Here is a 22,670-nt window from a genome sequence, read left to right as displayed (position 1 = left end):
TGTTTCACCACAGCATTTTCTCCCTCATGGATAGGTTCAGGTAGGCAAGTATGCCCCCCCCCCCCCCCCCCAAGCTCTCCCACAGATGTATTAAGCATGATGAAGTGGCCAGTAGGGAGGCCAATCCCAGCGTGACCTCTGACATAACGTTGTGCAGCTGCACAGCATGTCTTCTGGCTAGCGCCTGAGCCGAGCACTGCTCAAGCTCAACGCTGCCCAACAGAAAGGGATTGAAATGCGCATTTCTATCCCGAAATCCCGGGATCTGACCTGGGAACAAATCTGTACGGTCTCAGACTGAGCAGTTCTACAAAGATGCTGGGCCCTCTCCAGCTGTGGACAAATGTGCAGTGTCTGGCTAAGGAAAGCCCAGAAAAGTGTCCTGACTTGCCTAGGTTTTTCTAGCCACCCAGTTAGCTCTCCCAACTGTGGATGACTTGTCACTCACTTGGAAAATAAATCTTCTGTGTGTGTGTGATATTGCTAATCAAGAGCAGCACATGCTGCATGCGCAGTGGAAAATGAAAATGGCTCCTTTGCACACATTGACATTGTGTGCACCTCTGAATCTAACCTACTCTGAGCAAACATTGATCAGAGTTCACAAAACCCTAGAGAACTGATAGTACCAGACAAATAAGGCCACAACTGTGTAGCATATTTTTAATTGGGGACACTGATGTTTTGTAAATGATTAAATTATGTATTGAGGGCAATGATATTTGTCATATAATCAATTGACTGTCAGACATGTTATGAATTGAAGCACTACTGTGTGACATATGCATCTGAGACACTGCTGTGTGGCATACTATGAATCTGGGGCACAAATGTGTGGCATACTATGAATTTGGGGCACAGATGTATAAAATGAGTTAGTGGTACTGCTTTGATGCATATTATTAATTGGTGGAACCACTATATGGTATGTTATCAATTGGGAGCACTGCTTTGCTGCATATTATCACTTGGGGTGACCACGCTTTGGCAATATATCAGTTGGCGGCACAGCTGCATGTCAGTTATTTATGGGCACTGCTCTGAAGCACATTATGAATCGAGAAAATCTTATACAGTAAATGAGTTGGGGACATGGTGGGTGACATATTGGGCCCGATTCAGACCTGCTTGCTAGGCAGTGTATATTTGCTGCCTAGCGAGCAAGTAAACGTCACCCCGCCGTATGCACTCCCCCTCTCCGAGCAAATCCCTGCACTAGCATGCAAGCGGATTTGCACGCTTACACATCCGCTCACGTGCGGCCGCAAGGAGTAAAATTATTCGATGGTCACTCACCATCAAATGATTTTTTTCCTCCCTTCGTAGATAAAAGTACTGTAAGTCTATACTTACGGGATGGGATCATTTGGTCTATAGCATTATGGTCGAAAGTCATTAGGTCGAATCCATTAGGTCGACATGCTAAAAGGTCGACATGACTCTAGGTCGACATGGGAAAAGGTCGACATGATTCTAGGTCGAAAGGTCATTAGTTCGACAGGTCATTAGTTCGACAAGGTCATTAGTTCGACAAGGTCATTAGTTCGACATTGTCTATGTCGACATTCACAAGGTCGACATGGGGTTTTTCACTGTTTTTTTACCTGAATGTCAACACAGTCGACATGGACACAGTTTAAAGCGCACTGCATCCCCTCGCATCGCTCGCTGCGCTCGCGATGCGTCGGGCACGGTGCCTCGCTACGCTCGGCACACTATTTTATTCTCCCACCACGCCCTAGTGGATGGTAGGGCATGAAATACCGCCTGTCGGCACATGTTGGCTCAAAAAACAGTGAAAAACTCCTTGTCGACCTTGTGAATGTCGACATAGACAATGTCGAACTAATGACCTTGTCGAACTAATGACCTGTCGAACTAATGACCTTTCGAACTAGAATCATGTCGACCTTTTCCCATGTCGACCTAGAGTCATGTCGACCTTTTAGCATGTCGACCTAATGGATTCGACCTAATGACTGTCGACCATAATGCAGTAGACCAAATGACCGCATCCCATACTTACTTTTATCGTGGATGGAGATGGCCAAGATGGGGGCGGGCGCTGATGTAATGTGATCTCAGCCCCCTGCCCCAAGCAGGCATAGACTCGCCTGCGTTCGGACTGAGCATTCAGGTCTGAATCACCCCCATTATAAATTGTGGGCACTGTTCCAAGGCATATTATCGATTGGGCCACTACATTACAGCATATTATCAATTAATGGCACAAATGTGTGTCATTGTTAATTAGGGGCACTGCTCTGAAATATATTATGAATTGCAATATTATTACGTGCATATTATTCTGGTCTGTTAGCACGGGGCCGATATTTTCGCATTGCACATATGGGAACACCCAGCGTTTTATGGGCGTTCCCATGAGAAGGCTGGGCATTCTCATGCTAATGTGCTGATGACGCGGGTGCGGGGGGCAGGCAGCTGACATCACCGGATGTCAGCTGCCTGCCCACTTCCCTCCAAATGTGCACGCAGATCTAAGGTGGCTCTGAGCAACCTTTGATCTGCGTGCACATTCCACATCATTCGATGGGCGGCAACCATCAAATGATGTGGGTGTTACCCTGCAGGCTGTGAATGGATGCCTGTGCATACATGCGCCCCTTGCCAATGCTGGGCCAGCGTACCACCATTCGCACGGTGGGACCTGGTTTACTTGCAAGTGAATGAACCAGAATACCCTTCTAAGACACTGTTATGAGGCATAAAATCAATTGGGAGAACTACCGAATTGCTGGGAGGCTATCTGTGAGAACAGTGACAAAGTCATTATCTTTTTATGGCACATCAAGAAAAGTTTGGACACCCCTGCTCTAATTTCATTTTTTTCTAGTCAGCCATCAACATTTTCACTTTGTACAAAGCTTCATTAACTACAAAGTAATGTAACTGGATGTCTGTAAAGTACATACACCATTTAGAACAACATTATTTATAATAAGACAATAAGATGACTAGAACAAAAGTATTGCAACAAGTCAGACATTTGCTTTCATTGTCCAGACACAATAAAAGCTAATTGCCTGCTCTGGTTTAGTGAATACAACCACTAAATAGAAGGTTAGTAAATAACATTTATAATAAAGGGATAAATGCAGAAAAGCAATGCTTGTTCATTATCGCTATGTGTAACTTACTTGTTGATTCCAGGAATTTTCGCTCTCTGTGACCTGTTGCGTTTCATTCAGTAACTCACTGTAGAGCTTGTTACCATGCTCAATCTTTCTGTCAGTGTCTAACAAGTCGGAAGTACATTTCCTCCATAGATCCTCAGCATTCTGCAAATTATCTCTGTTTTGAGTTTGTACATAAAAGGAAAAACACAAAATAGTTTACACCATTTGCTGCACATATGGAAGGAGATTAGATTGTATACTATATCAAGTAACAATTATTAATTTTGTTTATTAATAGCTATTTATATAGCACACGCATATTCACATCAGTCTCCCGTGGAGATTACAATCTATGGGTGAAATTTAATAGGACGAGAGAATCAGAAAGTGAGAGATTTGTTAAGAAATATCCTGTGACAATCATTTACACTACAAAATTAAACTGGTTTTGCAGTGTAAATGATTGCCGCTTTTAAAAAAAATGGACATTTCTTACCAAATCTCTCACCCTATTATTTATTTATTTTCAGTTTCTTATATAGCGCAGCAGATTCCGTTGCGCTTTACAATAGTAAACAGTGATAAAACAAACTGGGTAACAACAGACAGACTTAGAGGTAGGAGGGCCCTGCTGCAAGCTTACAATCTTTAAATTTGACCCAATATTCCCTACCGTATGTACATTCTAGTGCTAATTTTTGGTTACACTCTGATTACCTTACTAGTGTGTTTTTTGTGTGACTAATGGAAATCTACAAACAATTGGAGATCGTACAAACACCACACATATAGGTCTTAGGGGGGGGGGGTAGTCAATCTCAGCCAAAATTTTCACCAGGCAAAAAAAAACGGCCGAGATTCGCCTTTTCAGTATTCAATCAAGGGAATTTAATCTGTTTTTGAGTAAATGCCTTTTCACTTTTTTGGGTGGGCTGAATGGCATGGGTGAAAACGGCGGCAAAAATATTGGTGAAATTGCCGCTAATTAGTCAAACCGTGAATTTCGCCGATACGCGTGTTTTTCGCCAATGCAGGATTTTTTGCCAAGGCAAGAAATCAGCACTGGTATTGAATAGGCCTAAAAATGGACGAAAACATGTTTTTTTTCGCCTGCCGAAAATTTTGCCCGGGATTGAATACCCCCCTCAGTTGTATAAGAACCAAAGACCTCATTGATGTGATGCAGTAATCCTAACTGCATATTGGTGTAAGTGTAAAAGCAATTCCAATGCTCATTTATATGCCCTCTGTTTTGTTTACCCCCCCCCCCCCCCCCCGTTCTTACCTGCAGATTTGCAGAGTGCTCTTTACTTCGCCCAGTTTTGTTGCCATATCACTTCTCTCTCCATTAGCTTCTGCAGTAACCTTCTCGAAGCTCATACGTGAAGCCTCAAGTTTAACTTCTGCTGTGTTTAGTAATCTTGTTGCCTGAATGACAATTAACAACATCAGGTGCACATAAAGGTGAGACAACTGCTTGCAAATAATTGAATATTTCAGTACGAATGGACAAAACATTTCAGTAAATAAGAAAAATGCATTGCCCTTTGAACTTAACGTAAAATCGGTCAGTTACATAAATATTTTTGTACAGTAGCTACAAATAAAATCCTCACTTTCTGTGACCTGTTATTTTTCAATAGCTCAACATAGAGCTTATTCCATACTCAATCTTTCCGTTATTGGTAAATAACCAGTAGTTGCCAGGGTTTGCTGAGACTTAAGTGCCAATATGCATTCCCAGCCAGGGCATACAGAAAAAGTCAATGAGTAGGGGGCACTACTGTGGGTGACATTTGCATAGATGCCATGGATTTTTTAACCAAATCACAAGTCAGATTGTTAGCATTGGTATTGATGTCACTCACATTAACTGTTGTATTCAAATGAACAATTTAAACATGCTTGGGATAGGCATATTGATAAATAAGGATCAAATATGGTTTGAGGTAACATGTTTAAAAAGGGGCAGACTAGATGGGCCAAGTGGTTCTTGTCTGCCGTCAAATTCTATGTTTCTATGAATGATATAAATGTAGATTTTGCTCCCCTATTAGATAATATGGAGATCAATAAAGAATTGCTTCAGGGAAGATATTAACTCCTGAAAAAATAGCCATTTATACAGTTGATCCCTGTCCATCTCTACTTGAAAAGTTTGCTTGACTTCAGTACCACATTAGAGGCAGGTATGGTGACATCTAAAAACAAAATGCATCCTAAAGTTGTTGAATAATTAAAAACCCACACCAGTCATTTCTAATTGGATAGATTCGATCTTTCAGTGTATAGGCCAAACAGCCAGATCCTATGCGAACTTAATAAAGCAATTGCTAACAGATTGCAATTATAGGGTGGCCAGGGTTTTTTTTAATGAGCCATAACTACCAATCCTGATCGCCCTCTGGGCAGAATAACCAAAATGTTGATCGGTATTGCTGGATCATTTGGGTCAACACCTAATGATTTTTAATCAATTACATTTTCCGCAACCATAAGTGGCAAAGAATACAGTATTTGTGTTTGTGCAATTCAAGAGAGGATCTGGGAGACTGATGTACTGTACAAAATGTAACATACATTAAAACACAACATATGACTTCTGCATATTAACAATTATCATTGAGTCACTATGTTTCTTGGCGTTTACTGAATGTTTGGTAGATGATCGGCAAATGTTTGTTAAAACAGAAATCAATGCACCAATAATTCTATGCTTTTTTTACACTCCATTTTCTTAAATACTGTTATTATTGCTGCAGATGGCATTGATTGTTGCACAAGGCTCTAGCTCATGGTGTATAAGGCCTACCCTTTGCGCTAAGCAGCAGGTGTTTGTCAGATGCAGTATCCATCTTGTCCAGCTATGACTTGCAAAAAACATTACAAAATGGTGTGAGAATTCAGAACACTGCTGAAAAAAAGTGAGTTCTTATAGAAATTAGTTTTGGTTTCATAAGTTTAAGAATGCAATATTGTCTGCACATTTTTTGTCAACAAAATGGGAACTACCAGATGACAGGGGTAGACATGCATAGACCCCAAAGCCTTCAGGCCTAGGAGGTAACAATATTTCTGCCCAATAACAGGACCTAGATGACAGGTGAATTGTTGATAGCATCATTAATCCAAGACAGATCTGTCACATCTTGACGCATATGAATAATGGAATAACCAATCAGAATAAAATATATATATTGGGCACAAAAAGGGGTGGCTAGGCAATTGAGGAAGCAGTTCGGAGGACACGTGACTGGAGCTGGGGGTGCAGGTAACTATCCATAAGGTGTTGGCTGATTATGTCCCGTCATCTGTACGTGAGTTAGGTTTTTTATTAAGGCAATAATTATTATATCTTTTTATGTGTTAAGTTTTTATGTGTTAAGTATTTGCCTTTGCAATACATGTAAACAAGAAATCTGTCACTACCTTTCACTATTTCTTAATTAAAACATTTTTTTTATAACTTACAAGTTTGTGTTGGCTGACAGTTATTTCAGTGTTTGCCACTATATTACAGGGTTATACTATAATATATTTAGACATAAGCAAAGTTTTTTCAGATTATATTATTTCATAAAAGTGAGCCAAGCAAAAAACTTACTGTACATGCATATGTGGATTTACAATGTATTAAGGATAATTATGTTATCATTTAATCCACTGAAATGATAATACATGAATGCTACAGTTTAAACAAGAATTAGCAATTCCAAAATACAGTACCTTATGGAGAGGTTCACATATAAAAAGATAGAAAAAAACTGATACAGCTCTTTATGTATCACCAAGCTATTTATAAATGTTTTTACAGAAAACTTTATAAAGCAAAAAAACAAATGCACATATTTTTTTTTATTTTTTTTTTATTATTATTTTAATCGGCATAAATAATTATAGTTCAGAACCTACTTGATTTTGAGCCTCCTTTATCCTGCTTGTAGCGTCACCCTCATGATTAAGCTTTTTCTCCAGCAGAGGGTGCTGTTTCCTAATAAAGTCGATTTCCTCTGCAAGTTTTGTATTCACTGCCTCTGTCTTTGCAGCTTTATCCTGCGCTTTTTCCAGTTCTTGTTTTTTACAAAAGACATGCCATTGGAGTTCAGAAAGGGCTTCAGCACAGGTGTCATACTCTGTTTACAAAAGAGTGGTAGAGTTATTAGTGATGGAAGTGGGAGACATTCTTCACAGGAAGAGGAGCAGCAGAACACGAGGACATGCACTGAAACTAGAGGGAGGAAGATTCAGGGGAAATGTGAGGAAGAATTTTTTCACAGAAAGAGTAGTAGATAAGTGGAATAGCCCACCATCAGAGGTGGTAGACACATATACAGTAGTACAATTTAAACATGCTTGGGATAAGCATATTGATATCCTTACAAAAAAATAAGGATCAAATATGGTTTGAGGTAACATGTTTTAAAAAATGGGCAGACTAGATGGGCCAAGTGGTTCTTATCTGCCGTCAAATTCTATGTTTCTATGTTTCTATGTTTCTAAGTGGGACCTTGTCATTGTACGGTTTCATTTCACCAATTAAAGAATATAAAAAATATGAACAAAGTTTTATATAATTACTATGCTATAGTTTGTGACAACGTGAAATATAATCCCAATTTAAATATATGTAATAAAAATGCAAACTGTAAATTAGAGATGAGCGGGCCCGGATCTCCAGGATCTGACAAATCCGAATATCGCGATCCGAGTCTGGATCCGAGCCGGCTCGGGAGTTCCCGCCTAAATTCCGGACCGAAACCGAGGCAAAACGTCATCATCGCGCTGTCGGATTCTCGCGGGATCTGGATTCTATATAAGACGCACGCGCGCCCCGCCATCTTTACTCCAGCATAGGAGAGGGAAGAGGGTGGTTGTGCTCTGTGCTGTGTGCTGTGCTATAATAATAATATATTATTTTGCTGCTGCTCACTCGATTAGGGTCTGCAGGGGCTGCTGTACACAAATCCAGTGTACAGGGGCTGCAGTGGCCAGTGTACAAGGGGCTGTACAGGGGCTGTGTTCAGTGTGACAGGGCTTGTGTCCAGTGTGACAGGGCCTATGTACAGTGTGACAGGGTCTGTGTCCAGTGTACAGGGTTTGTGTCCAGTGTACAGGGGTTGTGTCCAGTGTACAGGGGCTGTGTCCAGTGTACAGGGGCTGTGTACAGGGGCTGTGTCCAGTGTACAGGGGTTGTGTCCAGTGTACAGGAGCTGTGTACAGGAGCTGTGTCCAGTGTCCAGGGGCTGTGTCCAGGGGCAGTGTCCAGTGTACAGGGGCTGTGTCCAGGGGAAGTGTCCAGTGTGACGGCTGTGTCCAGTGTACAGGAGCTGTGTCCCGGGGCGGTGTCCAGAGGCTGTGTCCATTGTCCAGGGGCTGTGTCCAGGGGCTGTGTCCAGGGTAACGGGCTGTGTCCATTGTCCAGGGGCTGTGTCCAGGGTGACGGGCTGTGTCCAGTGTCCAGGGGCTGTGTCCAGGGGCAGTGTCCAAGGGGCTGTGTCCAGTGTGACAGACTGTGTCCAGTGTAAAGTAATAAAAATAAATAAAAGTAATAAATAAAATAAAAACACATTTTTGGAGGATGATGGAGGAGGAAATAGTGGGAGATCAGCAACCTGATAGAAGTGCTGAAGCTGCTACCACCAGTCATGACAAGGCCGATACCTCTTTGTATTTTTTGCTCTTTGGAGCATTTCTCTTTTTTTGGTATAGTTTGTTAAACTGCCACCCTGTCTGCCCCTGCAGTGCCGCTCTGCTTCCAAGATGTGCCAGGTTGGAAGTGTAAGGTCCACATGTATGTGATGCCCACTGCTGTCGCTTAGCTTAGTCATCCAGCTACCTCGGTATACCCTTTTGGCCCAACTACAGTAAATGAAAACAATTTTGTAAGCTGTGAAGTGATCAAAATTGACTAGAAATGAGTGGAAACTAATGTTATTGAGGTCAATAATACTTTAGGGGCAAAAACAGGCCCACATTCTGTTATTTTAGCCATTTTTAGCATTTTTTCATAAAAATCCAGATCCAAAACCAAAACCCACAAGGGTGGTTTTGTCAAAACCAATCCAGATCCAAAACTTGAAGGGAGATCCAGATCCAAAACCAAAACCCGAAAAAGTGGCCGCCGCACATCTCTACTATAAATGCATACTTATGATTATGTTTACAGCTTTACTCATTTTCAGCATATTAAAGATGTGCAGAATGTTCTTGATTCTTGATATGTCTCTGTTGTAACTGCTGACTAGAAAACGTATTATGCTGTCTGGAATAAAATACCTCTCCATATAGATAGTAGGAACACCTTCAGGTTTGTTGATAACTTTTGTGGGATCCGAAATAGACGTGTCTCTTTTTCTATATTGCTCAGTTGTAATACCCCTATGGGTGGGTGACTGATGGCCTCCGGAGCACTGGGATTCCGACCGTCAGTAGACTCCCAACTGTTAAAAGCCCGACAGTCAGGATCCTGACTTACAGGGGCTATTCTCCCTCCCCAAAAAGGGAGAATAGAACTTTTGCCGAGTGCAGTGAGCCACCGAGCCTGCAGCACGGCGAGCACAACGTGCCCGCAAGGGGTTTCGTAGAGCTTGCCCCTTTATAGAGCCCAAGCAATTGGGATTCCAATGTCGGTCTAATAACCTTCAGAATTCTGCCTGTCGGCAGCTCATATTGCACCCCTACTGGCATGGGTCATTAGGTCGACAGTGTCTAGGTTGACAGTCAAAAGGTCGAGTACTATTGGTCGACATGGCCAAAAGGTTGACACACGCATAAGGTCGACGTGAAAAGGTTGACATGATTTTTCCACTTTTTATGCCTATATAAACATAGGTGGGGGTGATTACAGCAACTACTGTTAATGAATTTATATAAAAACTGGATACATTTTTGGCCACTAAGGGAATCCTATAGATATGAAGTCAATAGTTACGAGTTAGATACTGTAGGTTTAACTTGATGGACTTACTTCTTTTTTCAGCATTATTTACTATGTTACTATGTTAGGTCCACATGGACATCATATACTGTAAGTGTGCCGCGTCGTCTAGCATGGTTTGCTGTGCTCGCACTATAATGCCCCAATTTGAGCAAAACGTGTTAGAGGGATTATCCTGGTGCTATTTTATTTGTCTCCTTCAAGAAAATATTGGAATCCAACATCCATCTGGTCCGGGTAAAGCGGGACTGAATAGGAAGTTCACAGATTGTACCTGCACAATCACCCTCCAAATCCAAGATCCCCGGCCACCTGTGCAGCACCATTTCTTTAGCTGGAGCCGGGCAATGTGGCGCTGTGAGTGAGGGACACGGCTCCACATGTAGAACTTCGGGCACATAGGACATCTGCTGTGTGTGTGCTGCAGCCCGGCAAAGCAGTCACCAGAGTAGCTGGATAGCACCCGGCACCAGGAGGTGAACTGAACTTACGTACTATTTTCTTTTCTTTTGGTGTCTCCAAGTAAATTTTTTTATTATTTAAAGGATCTATTTTATTTTTGTTCTTTGGAAGCCCCACATTAATATATTTTACAATTTTTTCCCTCATGATGCATTTTTTTCTCACTGATTTAACTACCCATGATTCAACTCAATTACCCATGATTCACCTGATCTTCCTCATTGCTTTGGAATCCTTTTTTTGGGCTAATTTGCAGTTTTCTGCAATATTTGAACACTGCCTACAAATGAAGCCATTAACTCCTTGTACACCACATTGGACAATGCTCGCCATTAGGGACGGTGAGCAGCTGACATGTTGAATAGGAGGCATGGCGATTGGTAGAAAAAATGGAGAATGCACAGCGAACAAAAAACGGAGAACGCTGTGCCCCACTCGCCGGAGCATTGAATATACCCCAGAGAGTGAAATTAGCACCTTTTATACAGAACTTTCACTGCTGCTATTTAAGGTCCATATTCAACTTAAGGCATTTTTGATTTGATGTATGGAATATGTACAGTGGCGTAGCTACATTTTGGGCGCCACCCCCTTTGCTTTTTTACCTAATTTGTTACACATAATCTGTTAGTATAAACACACTGAAAGGCCACAGAGGCTGCAACACCACTAAGCAAGAGGCATCACACCATAAAGACCAAGGAGCTCTCCAAATAAGTCAGGGACAAAGTTGTTGAGGGGTATTCAATGCACTTGCAAACAGCATTGAATACCTGCCGTTGAGAAGTACAAGTCACGGATGAAAAAATATCCAAACCTTTGATGATCAAATCCATCATCTTCAAATGGAAGCAACATTGTACCACAACAAACCTGCCATGAGATGGTCGCCCACCAAAACTCACAGACCGGGCAAGGAGGGAATTAATCAGAGAGGCAGCACAGAAACCAAAAGTAACCCTGTGAGCTGCAGAGTCCCACAGCAAAGACTGATGTATTTTTTTATATGATTTATGGAATATTTATTGTTTTCAGGATATTAAGACAAATCACACAGTTTAATTATTTATTTATTAAAAGTTATTGAAATAGCGCACACATATTCCGCAGCGCATTACAGAGAATATTAGAACATTCACATCAGTGCCCGCCCAAGTGGAGCTTACAATCTATATTCCCTACCACATGTACACACACACACTCACACATTAATTCTAGGGTTAATTTTGGAGCCAATAAACCTACCAGTATATATTTTTGGAATGTGGGAGGAAACTCAAGTACCCGGAGGAAACCATGCAAGCACAGGGAGAATATACAAACTTTGCACAGTTAGAGCCATTGGCCAGTATTCATTGCTCCCGATTCACCGTTAGTTTTTTTCGGCGAATCGGGCTGTTTTCACTCTCTGTTCTCCGTTTCATGCTCACTGCAATTCGCTGGTGTCTTTCAATGGGGTTTTCACTGTGATTCACCGAGAGTGTATTCAATGCTAGGATGGAGAACTGCTTTCAGCATGATTTTCGCCGTGATTCACCATTTTGCATTTGACATCTTTTTAAGGTGAACTGGAATGTTTTCTTTTAAAATAAAGGGGTTTTTTTTGGTGTAAAAAAATCAGTAATTTTATTATGTGAAGGGGCATGCTATTTGGATTCATGTGCTGAATATATATTTAATTATTATTTTTTTTACACATGACGTCAGCAGGGGGCGGGGAGCCGCTCATTAGATATTCACTGCACTGGTCCCGCTCATTACATATGCACGAGCGGGACCAGCGCAGCCCTCCTTCTCCTCCCTGATAATGCAGGGACCCCCTGCCTGCTGGTGGGTGGCATGCAGCGGGCTCTGGCAGCGCAGGGTCAGGTCGAGTAGCGCTGGTGAGCATTGGGTCCCTCTGGTGTATGTGAGATCAGTGGCGGGGTCCATGTGGCAGATGGAAACCCTGCGAATGTGCAGGGAATCCTAAACAGGATTTGCTGCACATAGTGAATATTCTCATTGAATACCTACCATTGTGGGAATGGAACCCATGACCTCAGTGCTGTGAGGCAGTAATGCTAACTATTACACCATCCAGCACAGTTAAGCCAAATACAGTCTAACAGTATCAATTCTTATGCATTTGCATTCTCTACATATGGAAATTGTTTGAGGTGGCCACCTATTGTTGTTATTTTCAATATATAGGGGGAAATTTACTAAGATGAATTCGTGAAAAAAGTTCGTATTTTCATTGAAAATACGGCCGCTAATTGGTGTAAAAGGGCCGCGAATGGCCGGGCAAATACTCCAGGAAAATACACTTTATTTTCCTGTCATATTTTGCAGAAGCCTGCACGGATCAGTCATTTCCCCCATTGTATCTGATGTCAAAAAATAGAAAAAAAATTGCACTACAATTTTCAAGTGGAAGTTTCATTATGAAAACTTACAGGAAGAGGTGTATAAAAAGTAAAAACATTACTGGAGGTGAGCCCACACCTCCAATACCGGCGCTAATATATATATATGTATGTCTCCGCAGATGTTATTCTACAAGTTCAATATATACATTTTTAAACTTTAACACTTTTGCTGCAAGTGATCATATGCTTTATTCCAAGCATAAAAAGAAAGAAAAGATAGGTCTAGTGTTGCTGTATTAGGGATCTATAGGGTGATGAAATAAAAAAATAGATAGCAAAGTAGCTGATACTCCCAAAAAGAGACAACGTTTATTCTTGTATAAAGTAAAAATGATTTATTAATTTCAATTTTAATTTATTATTAATAATAATAATATTAAAGCCAAATATACAAATACAATACATTATTCAATAATATGAAATTATAATTCATAGTAAAAATGATTCTTGTTCTAATCTTCCAGCTAAAGGCTGGTCTAGTGGTTAATAAGTACAGGAAGAGGGTCTAATTAAGTGCATTGTGCGGAGTGAGCCACTGCCCAGACAGAAATCGAAACCGCACCTTGCAAAATAGCAAAAGAATTGCGAATGGATCACTAATTGGTATCCACTCGCAAATCCATACGCAATTCCCGAATCATCGAAAGGATTTTACTGTCTGTGCAAATGTGAGTATGTCTGAGGGTTTTACTCGTCTGCGATTGAGACAGGCTGAAGTGGTCATCGCTGATGTCATAGACCTCCTTAAAAAACACATGGGAACGCCTATTATTTTTCCTACACACCAAGAAAACGTCCTGTCAGTCAAACTGTAGGAGGATTATGTTTTACAATCCATATGCATTTCTGTCGCTCATTCCACCTGCGCATGTGGGATGTGTACGGTAGACGTGCTACTTTTTAAACAACTTTTGATATTCACTCGATTAACAAATTCTCTATCTAGCAATCCATGCTGAATTAGGCACAGAATCTTGCTCTTTGCAGTCTTGCAATCACTGGATTCATGCTGACAGAAGTATTTACATATTTGCTTTTGGCTCACTTTCTTGCAATTTCAATAAAAATATCCATTGGACTGACCATTTTCGCACTCACTTCTGGCCACCTCCCAGTCACGGCCCAGAAGCGCCCTGTCCCTTTTCCAAAATGTTTCTTTCACCATCAGTCAGATCGCAACAACACAGTTCTGTACCAAATGTTGCCGTCAAACATAAACCAGAACAGGTCAAGAAATATTTAAGTTTTACATATAAGCACTGGGTCCTTAAGAAGCATATTTCCTCCTTGGTATCAGGGCCAGTTTCAGAAACTCCATGGGAAACCTGCACTGATGCTTTGTAGCCACAGTTATCAAACCGGAAAATATATCATATATTTAGCTATGAAATTTGGATAAAGAAATAAGATATAAAGCACATATTTTCTGAACCAAGCTGACAGATTTTCAATTCTTCTGTTCCATCATAATACAGCATGACCTGCAGAATCGTATCAATCCTGTCAGTAAGAGGTTTCAGAGTACCAATGAAAATAGATATAGGGTAATTGATTGAAACTTCCAGACAACTTTGCCAAGATCCTGAGGGAAAACCAGAAATCAAAGCTACATCTGAAATTTGCTGGAAAGGATAAGGCTGCACAGTACCAATATAAGCACAAAGAAGTGTCACATCAATCCTCTGAAGATATTTCAAGTTAATATTTTCTTCACTATTTTGGATGTCATTATGTCATCTCAATGAATGATTGTGAACAATTACAACTATATATATATATATATATATATATATATATATATATATATATATATATATATATATATAATAGATTTAAGATGTTATACACTATAAAACCTTTGACTGACCCTGACCAGTAAAGGTTAAGAAAGTTTAAATCCATTGACTGGACAGTGATAAAGATATCAATGGGACAGAATATATGGTGAAATCTGAGCTTTCGGAGACTTAAATCAGAGTCACTACAATTAAATAAATGCATTTAAAGATATTAACTGATAACTAAGATACCTAGGAAACCTATCAATGGTCACTGTGAGCAATGTATGTGCCTGGTTAAACACAGATTCATTTGTTTCTAAATTTGGAAGGTTGGGGGTAAAATGGTTGAAACTAGTTACAAATTCGGTACTTATGTAGTATCTGGGCGTCCGATTTAGAAATCGGATCGGATCGCATCGCATCGCATGCGACCAAATCGTATGCGATGCGATGGTCAAGATTTTTCCATAGGATTCAATGTTAAAATGGTCTGAGTCCATTTTAACATAGAATTCAATGGGAAAAAGGGGTCCTTTTCCTTTCCCCACTATCCAAGTGGGCATGGAGTTGGATGTAAACCTGTGGCGAGCGTAGCGAGCCACCGAGCCCGAAGCGTGGCGAGCGTAGACACAGAATACTTTTTAAGAGATATGCGTCCCCTCGCGGGGCTCGCTTCGCTCGCCACGCTTCGGGCTCGGTGGCTCGCTGCGCTCGCCACGCTATATAAAATCAACTCTATGCCCACTTGGATAGTGGGGAAATGAACAGGACCTTCTTAACATTGAATCCTATGCAAAATCGCATCGCATCGCATCTGATTGTATGCCTTAAGGTAAGGCATACAATCACAAAATCGGACGCCCAGATACTACATAAGTACCACAAATTCTTAACTACACAAGAACTACTGTAATAGCGAAACCATCACCCACTTCCGTTTCAGTACCCAGACTCATACCTGTCCGACCTGTTGGCCCTATAACTTATGTGACAACATAAAGTATATAAAAAAAAAATTACGTGTTTGTTTTATGATTATAATTTTGGTTTCCTAGATTTACAAGTAGAACAGAAATGTAACTCTACTTTCTTTCTGACTCTGGGAGCACCATCAACCACTGCAATTTCAGGGTGATGAGACCTGTCACACCCATTTCTCAAATTATAGGTTACATTGGTTTCTAACTTAAATTCAATCCCCCAAAATAACGGTTAATCTAGAACCATTTGGGGTAGAAATCCTGTGCGGAACAAAGTGTTTGTCAATTCCTTGCAGATCCCAAAGGTTTTCTATGCACTGATTTACTAAAGCACAGACAGCCCGGACAGTGTAATAGTTAGAATAACTGCCTCACAGCACTGAGGTCACGGATTCAGGAATATAGAATGTAAGCTCCACTGGGGCAGGAACTGATGTGACTGTTCAATTATTCTCTGCAGATCTGTGGAATATGGATGCGCTATATAAATTAATGGTAATAAATAATAAATGAATAAAGCCCAACCCAACAGAAAGCCACAATCTAGAATAAAACAGAACATCATCTCCCCCTACACCCTTGTCATTACCGCCAAAAGTGGCAGTGACAGGCAAGATAGTTCACATAAATACTCTAGAAAATCAGAAAGAAGTGGATCACCATGCACTTATAACAAAGGCAATTATCTTGTTTTGAAAAATAATCATTGAGCTACAAGTAATAGCTAATAGGTTTTATTTTGGTTCTTGTTTGACACGTCAATAACAAATACAATATTCTGATTTCAGCCTGAGTGGATAAATAAATATCCTGTATATAATCTGCGCTGTGGGATTTTACATTTCACTTATTATAAGTCCATTACGAATATATTCCTACTCCCTTATATCAAACACCTACCCGAATGGCGCCTTCGGGTATTTCTGTTGGTAAAACCTATATAGGAATTATTATTTATATCCTTTTTTATTTTTTTGTATGATTGCACTATACTACGCTTGTACTTGGATGTATACCACCTGTATATTGCCGTGTCTTCTTGTTTGTTTGTCTTGTTTAATATATGTGCAAAATCAATAAAAATTATAAACCTCAAAAATGAAAAAAGGACCTCTCCCTGAGTCTGCTCAATGTTTCAAAGGAGTAATCTTTTAAAGTGTAAAACCAGGCTTGAAAAAATTATTCTTGAAAATCATTGGGCACATCAGAAATTTCCCAGTGTCTGAATCGCACAAACTATTTAATTTAAATGGGAAATTGTTATATTGATCTATGAGGTAACTATTATTTTATTAATATTTTAGTTTAAATAATGTTCTTTAAGAATGCAACATTATTCATGAACTGATTAATATTTTACCTATTACACACTCAATAAAATGGAAAACAAAAAAAATTCTGCCAATATGTTAGTAAAATAATACTTCTCTAACAAGAGAATGATCAAAGTTTCTGAACCTTTCAGTACATACCTCATAATTCATTATAAGTGTATGGTTATACCTGCACTGCAGGTGGGGCAGATGTAACATGTGCAGAGAGAGTTAAATTTGGGTGGGGTGTGTTGAAACTGAAATCTAAATTGCAGTGTAAAAATAATGTAGCCAGCACAGATATAATGCAGCCTGCACAGAAACAAAATAACTCACACAAATCTAATTCTCTCTTCACATGTTATTTTGTTTCTGTGCTGGCTGCATTATTTTCACACTGCAATTTAGATTTCAGTTTCAAAACACCCCACCCAAATTTAACTCTCTCTGCACATGTTACATCTGCCCCACCTGCAGTGTACATGGTTTTGCCCATTTTCCAAACAAATTTGTACTGCAATCAGAACAGAATAAGGGCCATAGAGATAAGTCTGATGACAGAGGGATATCTTTCCACATGTTTAGGGCTGAAAGTGATTATGGCTACTATCACCAGAGGATGGATAAGGAGAGCTGTGACCAAATCTGAATCCCAGCAGAGATTCGCATTTATTCCCAAGCAACCACAACAGAGATTGGCTTGTGTGAAACTCTGTTTGTAGTGATTTTCTCCAAAATGGTCCTTTAGTAAGCTCGCTATAAAAGGTGTCTGCAGTTAGCATTGTTTTATTAATATGTTTTACTAATGTAAGTATCTATTGTTTTAAGGATAATTATTCTAGATTCTTCTTTAACGTCCCCGTTCCTATTAGAAGATAAATTTGCACATGTATCAATAGATACTTTGGGGTAAGCATTTCTACATTATCCAGTACCATCTGTGATCTTGTTTTTTAAACCCTTTGGGCTGTTTGCATTTTCACTTTGGACACAAAGTATTTCATCATCCAGTTAATTAACTCTTCATATTGCCCTGGGAGTTGCACTTAAATAACTTTCTACGGGAGAAATCCATATATAATGCTGCTTTGTAATCACAAGCAGCACAAACACGTTAATGAGTGTATAAGTCTTCTTTCTACAGTCTCTATTACAGTACTACAAAATAGAGATGGAAAAAAATATAACATATGTCCTTCTTAGAGGGGAATTGTCTAGAACAGATGTTCTAGGTGGGCGGGCCCCAGCTCATATATTGCAGGCTCTAGCATATAACCAGCAATAGAAAAGGGTCAATATACAGTATGTTCTGCTTCCTCCTTTGTGTACTTTTATTAAGTCACAGTTTATAATAATGGAAGGTGCACCCCTTTTCCACTCTCCACTCAGCTGATAAAAGCTTAACCCAAATGTCATGCCTGCCACTAAACTCTGAAGGAGAACGAGGAGGGTGCTAATTTATAGACTGCAGTGTGGGACCTTAAAATGTAACTATGTAAGATGTCCACAAAAGTCTTTAGGCTTTGTATCTAAACATACCCCTAGTTCTAGTAGGCTACAGGTTTGCAGCCCTTTCATATTGCAATGCAGTTCAAAAATACAGTCCAAGTGGCTCCTTTTTTAATAGAATCTTAGATATGGTGAGTCACATGGTAGCTTTAGTGCTCCTGCTCCATTCTACCCAGTCTCAGTCAGAATAATATATTATTGAAAATTGCTGGTGGCAGCTCTCAAATGGTGACAGTGCTGCAAAGGTCTATTTTTGCCCTTTGGGTCTATGGGGCACTGTATTAAACCTATAATTCCTAGAAAATCAGAAAGTGTGCTAGTACATCATTGCCACCACAGATAAAGTTGGAGTTGAGGTTCAATCAGAAGTTGCAGGCCAGGAAGTAATGGGAGCAGAGTTAGCAAATCTGACACTAAACAGGTCTACATAACTAGACCTACCTGGCATAAATACTCTAGAAGTCGCAAACAATTTGAAAATGGAGTGTACTAGTCGAACACCATTACATTGGAAACAAGCCAAATATTCTAGTGTCTGACTTTGAGCAACTTTTTTGGGGCAGCTAAAACCATCTTTCATTACATATGCTTAGGAGGGGAACCCAAAATGTTTTTTATTTCTTTAATTTACAGAAGCACTATTCTATGATCTATTTGAAATTCTTATTTAAAGCTGAATTATCGGCAGAGTTTGCTTATGCGAATGATAGTAAATTTCCGTATAGTCCCGGTGCCTATGGGAAGTCCTGCCAAGTTTTGTCGATGGTCTATTGGTTTGTACATGTGTCTTCTATGGCAATTTTTGTGTCTTGTACATTTCCAAAATGGAATTCCTGGCTGAGAATGGCTCATTCAATCTTAGTAAATGTACCTCTTATTATTTTTATGTCTGTTATTCAATAAACGTACACATAAAAATGATTACAACTGGTTGTACACAAAAAAAACCCACAAAACATCTGTAATAGTACAATCATAAAATATAAAATAATATGGATCTATAATGATAACAAACAAGATTTATTTGCAAAGAACTGTGGGCATATGGGAGGGGATCTACCCACACAGATGGGTGTATATTTGTTGTTGAGGTACTCCTATAGGGCCCACATATTGGTTTTATCTTTACGATTTATAATCCAGTCCAACAGATGCTCCTCTATATACAAAATAAGTGTGTCCAAAATGTTATAGAATTAGTGTCACTAGCACCTGAATAGGAGGCAATAATAGCTGTGATGTAATCCATACAAGTGAATGGCAACAAGTCTCCTTGTGACACACACACAAAGTTTGCTGCATTCATCTCACAGCCTATGAATGGTGCAATAATGATAACCCTCTCACCTGCCATCAGGCTTTCTACACCAGTAGCTAACGTGCATCTCCATGTGGTGCACCTGGGTTGCAGTGATGGTATCCGGCTGCAGCTCCGGTACACTAGCGATGGTGTATGATACCTGAACACGATGTCCAGCAAGGGGCAGTGAGGTTGCTGGAGGCTGGGGCAGCTGAGGTGTGTCATACAGAGTAAAAAACAAATGTTGTAACAGGTAATCTTATAACCAGTTTTGCTCCTGTCTGGAGCTTTTTCAAAGCTCATCTTCTTTGTTATCAGAATACATCGACAATTTTTTATATGTAATATTATTGTACTATTATGTTTTTATTGTGGGTTTTTTGTGTACAACCAGTTGTAATAATTTGTATGCATACATTAACTGAATAACAGACTTAAAATATTAAGTCTGTAGAAAATAAATAAGAAGATTTTTTTATATGATTAGTCCTGTGCTGTACTGACCCCAAGGAGTCTCTGCATGTAATTGGTCACTACTCATTTATTTTCTTTGGCTAATCAACAGAGTGTGAAATTATTCAGAGATTGAAACTATCTGTTTATACTGGAATTTATTCAAAGAATTTCCACTTGGAAAAGAATCACAGCAGAATGTTATACAGACAAAGAAGGGACACCGTTTAACTGTTGCGATAAAATCACTGGTCAAGTTATAAAAGGGGTATATGTTTGTCCCAGGTTTCTGACCTATTTAAAGTTAATCTAAAATATCTGATTTTTACTAAATAAATTTGGTAAATTTAGTGGCTTTAGTAAAAGCAGGTGGAGGGATCCTGATTATATGGATGGCAATTGAGGGCGGGTTCCATTAGGTATTCAGTCTGAGATCTGGGTAATTATTAATTGCACATATAAGAGGCTAATAAAGTTGTCTCAGAGTGTTGATTTAGTGTCTTACTACCTGGAGGAATCTCAAATTATATACCGTGAAATCCATGGTGGTGGCATTGGCAAATGTAAGATTCTGCTTCAACCCAACATACAAAGATAACATGGAGTACATTGAAGAAGCTTTGCTGTAGGTTATGCCAGCTTATCTGGAAACCACCATGGCTCAGTAGGAAGCAATCAAGGTGCAACTATTGGTCTTTGGGGCAGCCCAGAGGCAACAGTAAGTGACTATAGAGTAAAACAACCAGGACTTAAAAGAGGTGGTATAGAAGCTAGCATCCCAGTCCAGAGATGCTTTCACCAATATTCCAAATAACTCTTGCTCCATATGGGCAAGTCTGGTCATCAAAAGATCATTTCTGCAACAAATGACCCCGGGTAATAATGTGTAAAGTTTATTTTACTATGTTGAAAGAACAGCTGACAGAGAGAGTTGGCCTAAAGCCTTGTGGCATCCTTCCAGTTAGAAGAGCCGCAAAGAGCCTTTTATATTTTGTGCCTGACTGATGCTAAAGACTATGATGATTTAAAAAAATCTGAACTCCGTTCAGACCTCGTCCACCTTACCACAAAAGTGGATATAATCAGAGTCTCTAACATAACCACAGATCATGGACAGCAACTGTGATCTACATTGACCACTGAAGTAGGTCAGCAGTGCTAGGAGGGTAAAATCCATTAACCCCTTCCCGACATTGCCTTTTATGGTAATTTTTTTTTTTTTTCCTCCTTGCGTTCAAATAAGCGTAACTTTTTTAATTTTCCGGCTATATAGACACATGAGGGCTTTTTTTTTGCGGGACAAGTTGTACTTTGTAATGGTACCATTTACTATACCGTATAATATTCTGGGGAATCAGGAAATAATTCAATGCGGGGTAAAAAAAAAAAAAAACGCCATTGCACAATTTTGCGCTGGTTACGGTTTTTTTGGAGTTCATAGTTCGTTTAAAATGATGGGTTATCTTTATTCTATGGGTCGTTACGATTCTGGTGATACCAAACTTATATAGTTTTCGTTATGTTTTACCACTAAAAAAAAAAATCGCAACTTTTACGGTTTTTCTAATTTGCGTTGCGTCGCCATGTTCTGCGGCTTATAACTTTTTTATTTTTCCACCTACGGACCTGGGTGAGGGCTCATTTTTTGCGGGCTGAAGTGTACTTTTTAATTAATACCATTATGGGATATGGGCGACTTTCTGATCTCTTTTAGTTATTTTTTTTTGGGTACGCGATGCGACCAAAAAACGTAGTTTTGGCGTTGGGGATTATTTTCCGTTTACGCCTTTAATCGTGCGGGATAACTAATGTTATATTTTAATAGATCGGACTTTTAGGAACGCGGCGATACCAAATATGTTTATTTTTTTTATTTTTTATTTATTTTTATTTGGGAAATGGGGAAAGGGGGGTGATTTGAACTTTTAATATTTTTTTATTTTTTTTTTATTTTTAAACTTTTTTTTTTTTTTTTTTTTACTTTTACTACAAGGCCCCCTAGTGTACTTGACCACTAGGGGGCGCGATCGTCTGTACTAGGTTCAGCCACAGAGCTCTATGGCTGAACGTAGTGATTTTATGCACTTCCTATTACATCCTGCCTCAGGCAGGATATGATAGGTATGCAGACACGGCCAGCACAGGGGTCTACATTAGACCCCTGGCTACCATGGCAACCGATCGGCACCCTCCGATCTCGCTGCGGGGGGCCCCGATCGGCGCCGGAGGGGGGCGCCCCCCCTCCGATCAGCTATTTAAGCACTGCGGTCGCTTTGCCCGCGGTGCTTAAAGGGTTAAACGGCCACGATCGGCGAACTCGCCGCTCGTGGCCGTGAGAGCAGGGACCTGGCTGTAATATACAGCCATTACCTGCTCTCTTTCAAGCC

General features: G+C 40.0%; 1 protein-coding gene across 1 annotated transcript in view; it reads right to left on the bottom strand.

Annotated features, from left to right (window-relative positions):
* CCDC178 (coiled-coil domain containing 178) overlaps positions 1-22,670 on the bottom strand; it is a 358,769-nt gene that overhangs the window by 256,274 nt on the left and 79,825 nt on the right. Inside the window, exons 6-8 of the mRNA XM_083187449.1 lie at positions 7,050-7,270; positions 4,423-4,565; positions 3,159-3,312 (exon numbers count right to left, since the gene is read on the bottom strand). Coding sequence (XP_083043575.1) covers positions 3,159-3,312; positions 4,423-4,565; positions 7,050-7,270 — 518 coding nt within the window. The remainder of the gene's footprint in view (positions 1-3,158; positions 3,313-4,422; positions 4,566-7,049; positions 7,271-22,670) is intronic.

Source organism: Crinia signifera, chromosome 5 (genome assembly GCF_055691185.1).
Source record: "Crinia signifera chromosome 5, ASM5569118v1, whole genome shotgun sequence".
Lineage (NCBI taxonomy): Eukaryota > Metazoa > Chordata > Amphibia > Anura > Myobatrachidae > Crinia > Crinia signifera.
The sequence above is the reverse complement of the archived record's forward strand: the minus strand, read 5'-3'. Positions and strand labels throughout refer to the sequence as shown.